The sequence below is a fragment of the Colletotrichum fructicola genome (assembly GCF_000319635.2).
Source record: "Colletotrichum fructicola Nara gc5 chromosome Unknown KSG_Nara_v1_contig02, whole genome shotgun sequence".
NCBI lineage: Eukaryota > Fungi > Ascomycota > Sordariomycetes > Glomerellales > Glomerellaceae > Colletotrichum > Colletotrichum fructicola.
In genome coordinates, this window is record NW_027094052.1 from 2,069,937 (window position 1) to 2,085,587 (window position 15,651).

General features: G+C 53.9%; 7 protein-coding genes across 7 annotated transcripts; 4 read left to right on the plus strand and 3 right to left on the minus strand.

The window, feature by feature from the left end:
* Positions 1-1,572: 1,572 nt before the first annotated feature.
* On the plus strand, positions 1,573-1,992 carry CGGC5_v003324 (uncharacterized protein; the record flags this gene model as incomplete). The annotated part of the gene is made up of 2 exons (XM_032028850.1): positions 1,573-1,819; positions 1,892-1,992. 2 exons carry the CDS (start codon positions 1,573-1,575, stop codon positions 1,990-1,992), a joined length of 348 nt encoding a protein of 115 aa, XP_031891456.1.
* A 195-nt stretch (positions 1,993-2,187) lies between these two features.
* CGGC5_v003325 (Uncharacterized protein) lies at positions 2,188-4,125 on the minus strand (the record flags this gene model as incomplete). The annotated part of the gene is made up of 1 exon (XM_032028849.1): positions 2,188-4,125. The coding sequence occupies one exon, from the start codon at positions 4,123-4,125 to the stop codon at positions 2,188-2,190; it is 1,938 nt and encodes a 645-aa protein (XP_031891455.1).
* A 23-nt stretch (positions 4,126-4,148) lies between these two features.
* Positions 4,149-4,490, minus strand: CGGC5_v003326 (uncharacterized protein; the record flags this gene model as incomplete). Its single annotated transcript, XM_032028848.1, has 2 exons — positions 4,149-4,277; positions 4,362-4,490. 2 exons carry the CDS (start codon positions 4,488-4,490, stop codon positions 4,149-4,151), a joined length of 258 nt encoding a protein of 85 aa, XP_031891458.1.
* A 1,506-nt stretch (positions 4,491-5,996) lies between these two features.
* On the plus strand, positions 5,997-9,842 carry lgrD (Linear gramicidin synthase subunit D; the record flags this gene model as incomplete). Its single annotated transcript, XM_032028847.1, has 1 exon — positions 5,997-9,842. One exon carries the CDS (start codon positions 5,997-5,999, stop codon positions 9,840-9,842), a length of 3,846 nt encoding a protein of 1,281 aa, XP_031891457.1.
* Positions 9,843-10,662: 820 nt separating this feature from the next.
* On the plus strand, positions 10,663-12,189 carry CGGC5_v003328 (Queuine tRNA-ribosyltransferase accessory subunit 2; the record flags this gene model as incomplete). The annotated part of the gene is made up of 2 exons (XM_032028846.1): positions 10,663-10,828; positions 10,958-12,189. The coding sequence occupies 2 exons, from the start codon at positions 10,663-10,665 to the stop codon at positions 12,187-12,189; spliced, it is 1,398 nt and encodes a 465-aa protein (XP_031891452.1).
* A 219-nt stretch (positions 12,190-12,408) lies between these two features.
* CGGC5_v003329 (uncharacterized protein) lies at positions 12,409-13,200 on the minus strand (the record flags this gene model as incomplete). The annotated part of the gene is made up of 1 exon (XM_032028845.1): positions 12,409-13,200. The coding sequence occupies one exon, from the start codon at positions 13,198-13,200 to the stop codon at positions 12,409-12,411; it is 792 nt and encodes a 263-aa protein (XP_031891451.1).
* An 857-nt stretch (positions 13,201-14,057) lies between these two features.
* CGGC5_v003330 (Secondary metabolism regulator LAE1) lies at positions 14,058-15,593 on the plus strand (the record flags this gene model as incomplete). Its single annotated transcript, XM_066151111.1, has 9 exons — positions 14,058-14,147; positions 14,207-14,239; positions 14,295-14,385; positions 14,440-14,481; positions 14,573-14,727; positions 14,793-14,827; positions 14,888-15,025; positions 15,079-15,498; positions 15,566-15,593. 9 exons carry the CDS (start codon positions 14,058-14,060, stop codon positions 15,591-15,593), a joined length of 1,032 nt encoding a protein of 343 aa, XP_066009411.1.
* Positions 15,594-15,651: the final 58 nt, after the last annotated feature.

A 15,651-nucleotide genomic window follows, 5' to 3' on the forward strand; every position in this document is an offset into this window, starting at 1 on the left:
TGCTACGTCTCTGTGATGATCTTTACTTTGGTGGTGAACTGGAATGTCACCTAGCTTCACAAACTCATGCCATTAAGTCCACGTTGCTCAGTAGTTTTTCACGTCTCTCTTTCATATACCCCGTGTTAGTCGGGGATTGAAGATTGTGGTTAAAGTATCTCAGCAATTCAAGATCCAATTCAACACCACGTTCACTTCCAAATTCTTGTTCATCTTCAAATATGACCGGCAATGAAAGCGTTCTTAGTAATATGAATGAGCTCATCTTGGTGCCAAGATTAGGCAGCTCCGCACTTCTTGAATTGACAACAACAGAAATGACCATAGAAACAATAACAACGACGGCAGAGCTCCACCAGAAACCGTTCAGATTCCATGACAGATCAGACGGAGATCATCTCATCCGTGATCTTCACCGAGCCGTGGTGATCCCCAGACCCGAAGCCGTCTCCCAGCCACGTCGTATGCTGACAGCAGAAACCCTCGGCAGATCTTTCCGGGGGCAAGGTCCAGAAGATTCCAAAAGTTTTTGGAAACAAGTGCTTCTCTGATACAAATTCCTTCAGCCATGCTAAGAAAAGAACCGCTCCCAAGCTGTCACTGTTGCGGGATGCCGACTCTGCCGAGACCTCGAGCTTACCATCCTTCGGGCACCGTACCCTACTCTCCCCTCAAGAGCAAAGTCCACCAACCACGTTAGAGATCCGATCTCATGAGCTCTTTTCATAACAACCTCCCTATGTTTTCCTCGAATTCGTCGCTGAAATACAAAAGAAGCCTAGCCCAGCTCACACAGCCTTCGGTTCCGCTCCGAAAATGTGATGGTCGTGAGGAAGCGATACCCCTGTCCGCGGTTTCACCTCTCCAGACGAATTCCCCACCAACATCGTCGCATCACGACTCCTGGAAGCACCAATCTAAACCCAAAAGGCCCTCTTGCATGTCCCAGGACAGAGCCTCCCCTTACCCATGTTCGTCTCATCCACGTCCCCTTTTTGGCTTTCCACTGCCCTTTTGGCTTTCGCTTTTGGACAATGACAGGGCTTAGACTTTTTTTGCTGGTGACGAGGTGAACCTCAGACGGCTGTGATTCAGGTCGTCGACAGCCGTCCCATGTCACCGCCTCCTCCTTTACCTCAGCTCTTCTTTCAGCTGGGGAATGCAGCAAGTCTGCCCGCCCGAAACTCCCTCATCCCTCCGGTTGATCATGGGGATCGTGTAGTATTGGGGTCCGATGGGTTCGGTCACTTCGCCTCTGGTTGCACCAGTGTGGTCCAGGAGTAGAGTAGTAGTAATTGAGACACATCGTGAAAGCCGGGGTGAATCGAGCTCAGATGGAGAGGACTACTCCGGACGCTTATATATAACCTTACCGTTCCTGCCCCTCTGGATAACTTGTCTCGTTAGGCCTCTCATCTCAACTGTTCAGTCTCTTCTGCTTCTCTGCCGCCGGTCGGACACTCTTTACTCTCACACATCCTTCTTTTGCCCTCGCGCTCGACAAACCCGGCCACAGTCTTTCCGACACCCACAACCGCGCATATACCCAAATTCTCTATACCTTGAGTCAAGATGAAGTTCTCCCTCCAGACCATCGTGATGGCCTTCGCCGCCGCCCACAGCGTTGCTGCCGCCGCTGTCGAGGACCCCGCCATGGCCGCCGTCCGCCGTGACACCCTCCTCATGGAGCGCCAGGGCGCCAACGACAACCGCCCCGTCCCGAACGGTGCCTGCTGCGTCGCCAACACGAGCTTGAAGCAGGACGTCTGCAACGTCAACGGCCAGACCGGCCGCTGCGTGCCTGACAGCATCAACAACTGTGAGTTTGCACTTCTTTCTAGCAAGCCAAACAGAGGGAGAAGTAGGAGCATGCTGACACTTACAAAACCAGGCGGCGCACAATTGACCTGCATCGAGGACAGCCGCTTGACGTGCGACCCGAACACCCTCGAGCGTGGCCGACCCCTTTGCCGCCGCACCCCTGGCGCCTAGATTCAGCGAGACTTGAAACCGCGTTGATCTTCTTGCTATTCAAAGATACCATAGTAATTCCAACAAAATTCTCGCTCGTGTTTGCTGAGGACATGTGATGCTTCAGTATCGGTTTCGTAGACCAGTTTCATGATCCAATTCGAATGATCTTGTTGACTATACGTCTAGTATAAGTGTGCTTCTCACGTTATATAATTACCACCGCGGCATCCTCTCTTCCTCTTCTACTAAGCTTCGACTCCGCACCATGGAAGGACCCTCCTGCATGTCTATCCATTTGCCCTCGGCGTTCCAGATGCCGGCTTTAGTAAAATCATAACTCTCGCTGCCTTCCATGTATCCAAAGCGGAAGTATTCGTTCATTCCAAGGTTGCTGTCGCGAGTCCATTGGAAGCTGTTCTGAACGGGCGTGTCATCAAAGTAAGTGCGGAAGCGCTCAACATCGTTGACGAGAACGCTGATTCCATCATAAAGAGCCCCAGAGGGGACGGTCCACGTGAAATTGATGCTCCACGTGCTTTGGGCAAGGTCGATAACGGGCGGGAGAATGTTGGGAAGTGCTGATCCATGCTGCGCGTCTCCTTGAAGGGCGGCGGGTGTTTGGAGGACGGCGTCGAATCCCCAGCGAGCGATACCGTTGATGAAAAGACCCACCAAAAGGCCTTGATAGAGGAGCGAAGGGCGAGTCTGCATGCTTGTGCCGGGCAGTAAAAGCAAGGCGAGAATGTAATGATGGATGCGCAGACTCAAGTCCGGGAGGACGAGACATACGATGATTCCACCAAGGAAGAGCAAGTATAGCTTTAGGTACTTGATGAGCCGGCCTTCTTGTCTAAAATACCACACCTGTTTGACGATGATGACGACGAGAACAATGATGATGATGGCCAATGCGGCTTTGGCGCCAGGTTGCTGTTGCAAGTCGTGGGCGTTCAGTCTTTGGATCGGAATCCATGTGAAGGTGTAGTTGGTGAGAGCGCCAACCCAGCATCCGCCGAGCCAAAGAATGGTTTTCTCAATTTGAGCCGTCAGACCGAAAAGAGTGCGCCTAATACCCATCTTGTCGTACATGACCCAGGCGCAGAACATTGCCGGAAGGAACTTTCCGATAATATTGGAGACCAGGTCAGCCACGGAGTAGTGATTCGGCGGGTCTGAGGCCAGTCCAACGTGCCAGAAGATGCCGGTGAAGACCGAGAAGAAGAACAGCGCTGGTGAAGCCGTAAAGATGGAAAGGATGGCAGTGAAAACGACTGAGACAGCCAAAAGGTTCCACCTCAGATCGCGGGCCTTGCATTGCACATTCGGCTCGAAAGTGAATGACAGCGGGAAGTACGAGTCGAAACTGATGCTCTCAATGTCGTTTCGTTCGGTGCTGATGTAGTCTTGTTGCTTTCCAACGAGGCGGACCACTCCACAGCCTCCATTCTCGTTGCTGACCACGCCAGCATGGATAGCAGCACCGCATAGGAACGAATCGCCGCGGTAGACGGGCTGGCTAGTATCGTTGGCCGGTCCGCCAATGACGAAGGACTGGTACACAATTTCCTGGTCACCGACCGCTCTCGGGTTCAGGACCATGTAGCCTTTGCAGTTGGCCGAACACCTGAAGGGAAATCCGCTGCCGTTGAAGGGACGACAATCGGCGCCATTGAGGCCGCACTTGTTCCCTCGCCCCCAGTAAGTCGCGCCGCATCCAATCTGCTGGGGTGCTCCCCAGCCCTCAATCTCGGTCGCAAACGTCTCACTCCTCTTGACCAGTGCAAATGTGATGATCCAGATGGCAACATAGAGGAACACAATGCCGACACGATGCTTGAAAGTCTTCAAGTATTTCTCAACCAGAACGAGAGGAAACTCTTGAACCTGGGGGAGGATGGGCTTGATCTTGTAGTCCCTGGGATTCTGTGGGCCCTTGGACCACTTCGCTGTGGCCTTCACAATTCGACGGACCGGGTATGGCACCCACTTCCAGCGCTTCCATTCTCCCTCATCCTGCATGAACCTAGGAGTCGATGGTCCAGAGTCCTCGTCGACTTCAAGCTCGCGGCGTGGATTGTCTTCGAGGGGCGCATCGGGATGGTCGGTCGGGTTCGTCCGATTCGGAGGCTCGTCGGCCTGTTGTCGCTCCATGTTACTCAAGAGCGGCTCGTTCTCTAAATGGTTTCCGTCGACCATTGTGTTCGCGGGTCGGGAGCGTGGGGGTAGTGAGATGATATGTAGTCGTAACAGGTCCGGACCGGACGGGGGGGCGAAGGGCTAGGAGCGTGGAAATCCGAGGACGGCTACGCCATGACGATCAGTCAGCGAGGGAAAAGGCTCGGCATTTACACCCATTGCGGTCAGATCGGAGCGGGGGGAAGGCATACCAGCGTGCCAAGTGGTGAGAGTGCGGTAGTATCAATGCGATGCAAAGCGATGCAGAAAAATGACGAGTTCTCTCGGGCGTGAAACGATTGTTTCGCTGGCCTCCATCGAGCGAACGACGTCGAACGCATGGGCTTCAGAAAAACATCAGACGAAAGGACGGTTGAACGACGGATGGCACAGCTGTGGCTAAGGTGAGGAAACGCAGCACACAACACCCGGCCAGGTGATCCAGGTCCTGGTCCTGAAGCAGTCGATCCCGCGCTGCCGAAGCACTTCTTCCCAGCTGTTCCCTGTCTCACTTGGCAGGTGGGCCATCGACTGGTCCATGCGTCTCGCGTGGCGATAGAGTGGTTCCGGCGATAACGCGCCCAGTACGTATCTTTTTCCCAGTGCTGCTTTAGGGCTGGCGCTGCTTCGGTACGTCTCCTTTCCGCAAGATACCGACAGCCGATAGTCGGATCTCGGAGCTATGCTCAGCCACGTTGAGCACAAGCCACACCCCGACAGGATTATGTCATCTTACAGCCACACACCGGTCCGACAGTCACCCGCAACAAAGCCACAGAGGTAGCACGCAACCGGGGCTCCTCAACAACCAGCGAGTCATTTCGCATGAAGGGTCGATTTCGTGCTTGACTCTGTCTTTAATTTGACAATTGCAACTCAGCTTAAATTACCCATGCTCAAGAGACAACAATGGACCCCACGCGAGTTAACTTTTTTCGTCACCGACATCGTCTGCAACTTTTTTGCATATGTTAAAGCCTCGCCCGCCTTTCATCCCAAGTACCCCCCTTACGCCCTTTTACCGCATAACCAGGCCTGGACCGGCCAATTGAGGCATCCTACGTCGCCTAGTTGCTTAGGGTAAGGTTCGGAGTAGTCCAGACGCCTGCTCAGCCCGTCTGGCGGCCCTAGGGTACCGAACAACTGCGACAACCGCCTTCCCGCGCTGCTCTCTGCGTTGGAGTCGGCCGGGACACGGTAACGACGCCGACACCCCGGGTTTCTTTCGCCTTCCATCCAGCTTGACCCAGTTAACCCAGCCGGTCAACTCTGTCACTTAGCTTCTGATTGGCCGCTCCCCCACTGGAGGTGGGCGTTATGGGCCGCTCTCGCCTCCCCATACTGATGAATGAACGCTTCGTGACGACTATCGCATTTGCATGTGCTTCGCTGGTTGGTCCCTGACTTGTTGAGGGACTTCTTAGCGGGTAGGGGACTTGCGAAAGCCAAGCAACCCAGGCAGTTAGGTACCTTCCACCATGTCCTTCCTTTTTGTTGACTTGCTTTTTGCCCGGGATCTTCCTCTGTATCCAGGTATTCTCGCCTTCCCTCAAGGTAACTAAAGTTGGAAAAAAGCTCTGGCAACCTGGTCTCGTGACCAATTTCCTTCCCAGCCTCTGAACGCTGCAGCTTTCCGGCACTTCATAAAAGTCCTAGAGCTTAATCTAAATCTTTGCCTCTACACTACTTGCAATCTTGCTACACCATTCCTGGGCACACTGTCTGTTGATTGACCTCCTTATTTCTCTTATCGTGTATCCCGGGAGTGACCACCGTTTCCTCATACCTAACCTTATCTTCTTGCATTTGGCCTATCTTATACCCTACATATCCTGCCAAAAGTAATAATGCCTATTCTCGACATCAACAAGGACCTCGCTGCCCTCTTTGAGCAGCAGGCCAAAGCCACCCCAGATGCTGTGGCTCTTGAGGATGAGACTCGCACTCTCACCTACGCCGAGTTGGACCAAGAAACGCAGACTCTCGCTGATCGTCTGCGCCGGCAATATGGAGTCGGCCGGGACCACCTCGTCGGCATTCTCATGAACCGGAGTGCCGACTACGTTGTGGCTTCTCTGGCTGCTCTCCGTGCAGGCGGGGCCTTTTTGGTGCTCGAGCTGGCATACCCTTCCGGGTTGCTGCGCGATGTGATTGAAGATGCGAAGCCGACAGTAGTCATCACTCAAAAACAGCATGTCGACCACATCAAGGCTGATGTGCCCATCATCGCCTATGACGAGCCTAGCCAGCCAGCCGTCAATGGACACAAGGAGTCAGAACTCCCTCCGTTGCCCGCCAGCGATGATCTCGAGCGTTTGGCATTTGTGTCCTACTCGAGCGGTACAACTGGCCAGCCTAAGGGCATCGCCAACCCTCACAGAGCTGCTGTGCGCTCATACGACCTCAGATTTGGCCTCAGCGACCTTCAACCTGGCGACAGGGTGGCCTGCAATGTCTTCTTTGTCTGGGAGATGCTTCGGCCCCTTCTGCGTGGCGCGACGGTCTTTGCCATTCCAGACTGTGCTAGCTATGACCCGACAGCTCTTGTGAGCCTGCTTGAGTCCCGGCGCATTACAGACACTCTTATGACACCCACTCTATTGGCTACTGTTCTGTCTCGTCACCCGCACTTGGGCAGCCGCCTGACAGAGTTGCGATCTCTCTGGCTCAACGGTGAAGTTGTCACCACCGACTTGTGCCGTCGAGCAATGAAGGCTCTGCCCAACACCAAACTGCTCAATGTTTACAGCGCCAGCGAGACCCACGAGGTTGCGGCCGGAGACATTAGCACGTTCATTGACTTTGAGGCCCGTGTCTGCCCCGTGGGGCCGCCTATGGATCCGGAGCACATCTACATCATGGACGAGGATGGTAACCGCGTTGGCAACAACATCAGCGGCGAGCTTTACGTCGGTGGAGACCTCCTTGCACGTGGGTACCTGAACCTGCCCGAGACGACAGCCAAGGCATTCCACACAGATCCCTTCGACAAGAAGGAGGGTGCCCGCATGTACCGGACGGGGGATCTCGCCCGCATTCTTCCTAATGGGTTGTTGGAGATCACTGGCAGAGCCGGTGGCATGATCAAGACGCGTGGCTATACCGTTCAGCCCGGTGCCGTTGAAAATGCCGTCGTGAAGCACCTGGCTGTGCGCGATTGCGCTGTCTCCTCTCACGGTGACGGCCTCGAGAGGCAGTTGGTAGCTTATGTGGTGCGGGATAATGAAGACAAGAGAGGCCGCGCAGATGTCGTTATCGACGAGTCTGGATACAGCCCAGGCGCGAGGCGCATCCTCTCAGAGCACTTGGCTCTGTACATGATCCCCACTTTCTGGGTTGAGTTGGAGCAGCTTCCCACCCACGGAGTCTCTGGCAAGGTCGACCTCAAGGCTTTGCCTCCACCCCCAACCCCCAAGGTTGCCGTCAACGGAGACAAGGAGCAAAATACCAAGGTCAAGATGGAGACCGTCAAGAAGCTTTGGGCTGCTTCCCTCAACATGCCCGCAACTGCCATCACGGAAGAGCACAACTTCTTCGATATCGGCGGCCACTCTCTTGTGCTGGCGGACCTCGCGAATCGATTCACCAAGGAGTTCGGATTCCCTGTTCCATTGGCTCCTCTTGCGGGTAACCCGACTCTGGAGGGTCACCTGAAGGCAATTCGTGATGCTCGCGATGGTCACACTGCCGCAGTTCAGTCTGATCTTCCCGCCGTTCTCCGGGCTGACTGTGAGCTTCCCAAGGACATCAAGTCCAACGGCACTACTATGCGCAAGTTGAATGATGCCGATACGGTGCTCCTTACCGGCGCTACCGGCTACCTCGGAGCCTTCCTTCTCAAGCAACTCATCGAGACTACTGCCGCGCACATCATCTGCCTAGTCCGATTCACGGATCCGACAGAGGAGTCTGCGCCTGCAGGTATGGCCAGAGTCCGCAAGAACCTCATCGATCTGGGTATCTGGGACGACTCTATGCTTGACAGAATGGAGATTCTGCCCGGCAATCTGTCTCGAGAGCATCTCGGTCTTGCACCCGACGTCTACGACGAGCTCGTCTCCCGAATTGAGGTTATCATTCACGCTGCTGCAACTGTCAACTTGGTTTACCCCTACGCTGCTTTGAGAAGCCCCAACGTTGGAGGCACCAGGGAAATCTTGCGTATCGCATCCAAGAGCGGTGCCACCCTGCACCATATCTCCACAAACGGTGTCTTGACACCGTCTGTGGCCGGATGGTCCGAAGACGCCATGGTCGACATTGACGATGTCCCCGAGAAGCTCATCGATGGTTATGGACAGACGAAGTGGGTAGCCGAAAAGCTGGTCTACGAGGCTGCTCGCCGCGGCATGCCTTGTAAAGTCTACCGCCCAGGTACAATCAGTGGCCATAGCAAGACAGGGTCTACCAACGCCTGGGACTTGCTCAATGCCTTGATTGTCGAGTCTCTGCAGCTCAAGACCGCACCAGGCATCGACAACTGGTTCGCAGAGATGACCCCTGTCGACTATGTGAGCGCTGCTATTACAACACTCGCCAATCATACCGACCCCAACCAATTGGTCTACCACCTTGGCGATCCCGCCCCAATTTCGGCCAGCTACATCTTCGACAGCCTACGGGAGCTTGGATACACAACAACCAAGATTCCATGGGACGACTGGGTCGAGCTCTGGACCAAGAAGAGAGGATTCGGCACCAAAGCTGCTGGTGACGTGCCTTTCACCGTTGACATTCTTCGCGGTGGTATGCCCACTGCCGAGACTCTGCAGGCCGTCACTGTCCTCAAGGACGATGCCACTGCGCCTGTCCTGGCAAAGTACAAGCTGGATCGTCCTAAGATCGATAGCCATCTGCTTGAAACTTACACTCGTCACTTCTACGCTAGAGGATGGCTTTCAAGACCGCCGCGTCGGGCCAACGTCAACGGCGCGGCATCCAGAGTTAACGTGGGCCGCCTTGCTGGCAAGGTTGCCGTAGTCACTGGTGCTTCATCTGGCATCGGAGCAGCCGTCGCAGCTGGTCTCGCCAAGGAGGGCGCCCACGTCGCTCTCGCGGCAAGGCGCACCGAGGCCTTGGAAGGTGTCAAGGCCAAGCTTGCCGGCACTGGGGGCAAGGTTCTCATTCACAAGACAGACGTCACGAAGAGGGAAGACGTCGAGTCGCTCATGCAGACCGCGACCGAGAAGCTTGGACCGGTTGACATTCTCGTCAGCTGCGCTGGTGTCATGTACTTCACCATGATGGCCAACAACCACACCGAAGAGTGGGAGCGTACGGTCGACGTCAACTGCAAGGGTCTCTTGCACTGCCTGTCATCTACTGTGCCCGGCATGCTCGGTCGTGGAAAGGGTCATATTGTCGCCATTTCGTCAGACGCCGGCCGCAAGGTGTTCCCGGGTCTCGGTGTCTACTCTGCTAGCAAGTTCTTTGTCGAGGCCACCCTGCAGAGTCTGCGTCTGGAGACCGCAGGCACAGGTCTGCGGGTGACTTCGATCCAGCCCGGAAACGTGGCTACGGATCTGCTCAGTATGTCTACGGACGCCGAGGCCCTTAAGAAGTTCGGCGAGCCTTCGGGCGCCAAGGTCTTGAATGCCGAGGATGTTGCGTCGTCAATTGTATATGCGGTCTGCCAGCCAGAGCATGTTGCTGTCAACGAGGTGCTCATTGAGCCTAGGGATGAGCCCATTTGAGCTGTTGCCCAAAGGAAGAGGTATATGTGTGTGGACATTTACAACGAAGTTTCTGGGGTTGAGACAAAACCGCACTTGCCTTTAGTTTGATATATTTTGAAGATATAGTAATCAAGGCGAGTATAGCTGGAAAGTGGAATAAGGCATCTAAATCTTCGGGCTTTGCCAAGAATTGCGTTCAGATGCACTGTTCTCCTAGGATCGTCTTACTTGTCAAGGCGTTCAAAAGGCCCCGGAATGTGCAAGCCGGCCGAGCCGTTAGATCTGAGCACCTCTTATGACATCAAAGATGGATAAAGCAGCAGGGGAACTAGACCCAGTTCTAAATCCCCGTAAAGTCTAAGAAACCCCCTGCCGTGAGTGAATCGAAGTAACAAGAGTCAAGTGTCATGATTGGTTGAGTCTGTCATGGCCCGAGTTGCTTTGCCCCTGCAGCAGCTCCTCACTCGGATCCGCCCGAGCTTTTTCCCCAAACCCCGGCTGCCATCTCTTGCCCACCTGCCCCACCTGGCCAGGGAAGCTCCAGCCACATCGACCAAGCCTCGTCCCTGATAGCTCGTGTGGCTTGAACTCCATGTGTGGCTGCCATGTCTGTTTTCTCTCGCTCATTGCGCTAGAAACACCACAACTGACGATTTACCGAAACGACGGATACTGGCAAGTAGTCCACAAAATCTGGGCGCGGAGAAACGAAACCTTGAAAAATTCATTGGTAACGGTAGAAACGCTCCGAGAGGTCTCAGCAAAGACTTTAAAGACCTGGTGGCGTTGAGCTTCCGAGGTTGACTCATTGGCAAATCGGAGTTGGTGATGTGCCAAAATGTCTGATGCTACAACCTGCAACGGGGCGAGGAACCAGGACGACATGATTTTCGATATTTTAAAGAAGTCCGCCGACGGCGCGGCGGCAGCTCGTCTGGGAAGGCTAGTTCTCCCCAAACGAAGGTCAATCGAGACGCCCAACTACATTGCGACGGGCTCACGAGGTGTTGTCCCTCACATCACCCCCGACAACCTCGCAAAGCACACATCCTTTGGAGCAACCTACATGGCACTCGAAGACTGCAAGTCTATCGTCGATATCCTGCATGTACCGCGAAGCTAACTGATCACAGTCATCGAGAAGAAGAAACCTTCCGCACTGTCAATACCTTCAGGGGACCAGAGACCCTTGCACGCCTTCACCTGCTTGCCAGATAGTATCGCAACTGTTCTCGCTCCAAGGCGAAACCCGGCCATCAAAACGCCAGTAGGGAACAGGAACAAGACCATCTCCATCTTCACCTCGACCGGCTTCCGGAACCTCACTACTGATGATTATTCCGCTGCCGTCGAGACACTCAGACCCGATATTGTTATCGGGCCCGCTGATCTATTCCACACGAGCAGCATGCCACCGTCTAAGAAGCTTGTGCGCATGGCTGAACGGACTGAGGAGTGGACCGACGTCTTTCTGAGCCCCAAGAGGCAGGAGAGGCTCAAGGAGCGTGGTGTTTCGGTCTTTGCGCCGGTTCTTGCTGTCCCGTACCAAATCCAATGGGAGCACCTTAGCCATCTGGCAGACGACATTGTCGACTCGCTCTCAGGACTGGCCATCTATGACATTGACCTGTTGCCTGATATCGAGGAGAACTACAAGCCTTTGGTCCACCTGCCTCGGTTGTCTTTGCACATTCCCGAGACACCGCAGGCTATCCTCCGCCAGGTCTCTCTTGGAGTAGACATTCTGACGGTCCCATTCCTCAACACCATCTCCGACGCCGGTGTGGCGCTCACCTTCACTTTCCCCCCGACAGATGGTGGCATCCAACCTCTCGGTATCGACATGTGGCAACCAGACCACGAGACCGCGCTCGAACCCCTAATGGAGGGCTGCCAGTGCTACGCCTGCACGACGCATCACAGAGCTTTCGTCCACCACCTCCTGAACGCAAAGGAAATGCTTGGATGGACTCTTTTGCAGATACACAACCACCAGGTACTGTCAAACTTCTTTGCCGGCATCCGGGCGGCGCTGCAAGCGGGCTCCGATAAGTTTGAGGAGGTATCGGAAAAGTTCGTGGCCACTTACGAGGCGGACCTGCCGCAAGGAACCGGCACCAGGCCGAGAGCGAGGGGGTACCATTTCAAGGGTGAGGCGAATCCTAGCAAGATCAACCCGTCCACGTGGCAGAACTTCAGCGACGGTAGCTCCGATGCTGGGGCGGAGGTGGGGATGATCGCTGGTGAGGCCAAGGTCGCGGCACAAGAAGGAGCAGAGACACCACTTGTGCCTGATATCAGCTCATTGGAACTCCAGGAAAAGGGCTTCGCTGAGTTGGCTGAGGAAAAACCAAAGTCCACATGATAGCACGATTACGCTGAAAGCGGAAAATAAGACTCTTCACGACGGCATTCACGTCACCACGCTGTCAGATTCTCGGGATAATACTTGATTGACTAGACTGCGATCCCCTCACTAGACGAAGCACTAGATGAAGTGCTTTTACTGTGTTTATCCTACTGTGTACCCTCTTGATAGATGGGCTGTGAAACTTTCTTAACACAAAATTTGAATGAGAAGCTTTTAGTTGTGTTGTTGAACGTCTCGGCTCACTCGTTCAACCCGATACACAGGAGCAGTAATTGATCTCTGATCCCGCTTTTTGCGATTTGTGTAAGCATCGTCGCATGTGTTCCACATCCTATATAAGAGTTCCTTCGCCGCGATATTCTCAAACGACCTCTTGGAATACCGCTGTGCCCACAAGATCTTCAGGACCTGCGCGTTTGGCTTGCTTGAGACCTGTGCGTCTAGAACCGTGCGAGCGTGCTCATAGACGCCCCGGAGGAACACCTGCTCCTGGCTGGGCTCAGGAACGTTGTTTCTAAGCACCTCGTGCTGCCACTCCCTGTCAAACATGCTGATATTATCACCCAAGCGATGCAGGTGGTTAAACATGGTCCGCCACTTCGAGGGAGACAGCAGGATGTAGACGGCTCGAGAGATGACGGTTGCCCAGCTGGGTGCTGCCGGTTGGAAGTTTGGGGTCGCCCATCGGGTGCCGTGTTTGAGGGATGACCAGGGGTTGTGGGCGAGGGTAGTGGTGGCATCGATGGTCTCATCGCTATCGCTGTCGTTGTCGCTGTCTTCGGTGACCTTCTCCTGCTGGTCGTCTCCCTCATCTTCATGGATGGTGGGGCTTGAAGTCTTGGTGGATGAAGTGTGGTTGTCGAAGAAATCACCAATCATGACAAACTCTTCTTCGGTCTTGGGAGCGTCCGCCGTCTTGCCTGCACCCTCTGGAATCTCACTTAGATCGACGACTCGGCCGTCGTGGGAGATATAGATGGCTTTGGGAGAAACAATTCGAGCCATGACTTTGAAACGTGTGTACTGAGGAGCTTCTTTCGAGTTGAAGAGGGTGTATCAAGATGACAGGCAGTATTGGTTCTGTCAAGCTGGATGGTGAGGAGGAAAACTTTCAGACCGCAAAGCGAAAGAAGAAAAGTCTTTTTAGTAAGGTAGCATACTGTGTCAGAGAGGTATAGTTCTCGTTTTCACACCTTTTCTATGCTTGCAACTTAGTGTGCAATTTGGAACCCTACTGAGCTCTTGTGCAGACAAGGTGCTTACATACGCCTCACACAACCAGCAAAGTGTGTGTGCGTTGGAGAACCAAGTAAACTTCCACAAGGTAGGCCATCGTGGCTTTGCTCTTAACATTTCGGCCTTGACCGGATATCCCTAAGGCACCCGGCCCCGTTCGTCTGCCGGACACATAGCGGTTCGTATGGCCCGGAAGGACTCAATTCGGACTCGGTGTTCTCTGACCTGACAAGGCTGGTTGGTCAATGGTTTCAACCAGATTAGCATATGCAGCAGAGCGCGTTGCCAGTCTCGGTTACGCAGACCCATGGTGTTTCTAGCCAATGGCGCCCGCCAACAATCTGCAACAGGTGACCTTCCTCGGATCATGGCCCGATTCAGTCCACACATCGCCGGACCTTCGCTTTCTTCAGTAAGTTGGGGTCCAAGAAGGCGACGTCTTCCACACTTGCCGCCAGCCTGCATACACAGACGGGTGTCTTTTCGGCCAAGGAGAGGGGTATAGACTGCGCCGCGTTCGTAGATTAAATAGACAGCATTCGCTCGCTCGCATGATTCTGTACTCCGCCTTCTTGATAGAACATTGGGAGAGCCTGTACGCTTGAAGCAATCTTGATTCGTCCATAATGTCTGCAGCCACCGAAACATCGGCTCCTGTGCCGAATGTGCAGTCCAACAACCGAGCTGCTGGCGATACTCGCCTTGTTGCTGATGAGGTATGGATTCACCAGACAGACCACAATCAAGATGATTGATCTGACAAACCTATCTCTAGGCCACCGACGACGCAGCTTCGGATCTCGGCGCCGTATGTTATGCGAGGATAGTCGAAGTTTTGCGATTGGACTTACAGTGTATTACAGAGCATCGCTTCTTCGACTACAAGTGTTACTGAGTCCATCTTTGCATACAGGTTAGAGAATGGGCGAACATACCATAAATACAAGGACGGAAGTGAGTCCTCCGCTCCAAAGACCGGATTTCGTGCGAGGTTCTAACAAAGATAAGAATACAACTATCCCAATGATGATAGGGAAACAGAACGACTCGGTACTGTCGCCCCGATTTCTCGCTTTCGTCCTTTTTAGCTTGGAATCACATTCCAGATGGACTTCGTTATGTTTACTCACAGCTTTTATAGACTTGCAGCATGAGCTGTTTTTCCTGTCTCTGAACGACAGGCTGGGACTGGCACCGCCCAACGACGAGGGTTCGAAGGTCAAACGCGTCCTCGATGTTGGGACTGGGACTGGACTTTGGGCTATTGATTTTGGTGACTTGCATCCTGAAGCTGAGGTATGTTAAGCTTGCCGCTCTCCTACGGTGAATAAGAACTTGCTTATCGATGCGTCATTACTCAGGTCATTGGCGTGGACCTCTCCCCTCCCCAGGCAGAGTATGTTGCAAGCCTTCATTGAGACGTCTTTAATGCGGGTTATGTCGTTAACAACTTCAGCGCGCCTCCTAACGTTTCTTTCGAGATTGACGACATCGATGAGCCTTGGACATACAGTCGACCGTTTGACTACATTCATAGCCGGATGATGACGTCGAGTGTCGCCAACTGGAAGACCTACATCCAGAACTGTTTCGAGTACGTCGTTAGATGTGACCTGTGTGAAAGTATCTGCTTACGAAGCTACGCAGCAACCTCGAGCCCGGCGGATACCTGGAGCTGCAAGAGACTGACCTCTTCCCCGGATGTGACGACGGAACCCTCAAGCCAGATGCGGCAATGATCAAGAGCGTGACATACATGGAAGAGGCTTGCAAGATCCTCGGCCGACCTTTCCAAGACATACCGGCACTCGTCGACGTAATGCGCGAAGTCGGCTTTGTCGACGTCTCAATCATGAAGGAGAAGTGGCCGTCAAACACCTGGCCTAAAGACCCGCACTACAAGACGCTGGGTATGTGGGCACATCAGAACAGTATAGATGGGATTGAAGGCTGGACCATAGCGCCCTTCACTAGGGCTCTTGGGTGGAAGAAAGAGGAAGTACAGGTGTTCCTCGTGGACGTGCGAAGGGAGCTCAAGGATACGACCATCCATGCATGGTGGCCTATGTGAGTATTTTCCCCTGTCTTCTGCAATGCCCCTGCTTCAGCCAAGTTGCTTACTGACATTTCAAAGTTATGTCATTCATGGAAGAAAGCCGTAGCGAAGAAGGACATCTGATGCAGTACACAAGATAACGGCGAAAACTTCGATGGAAACGG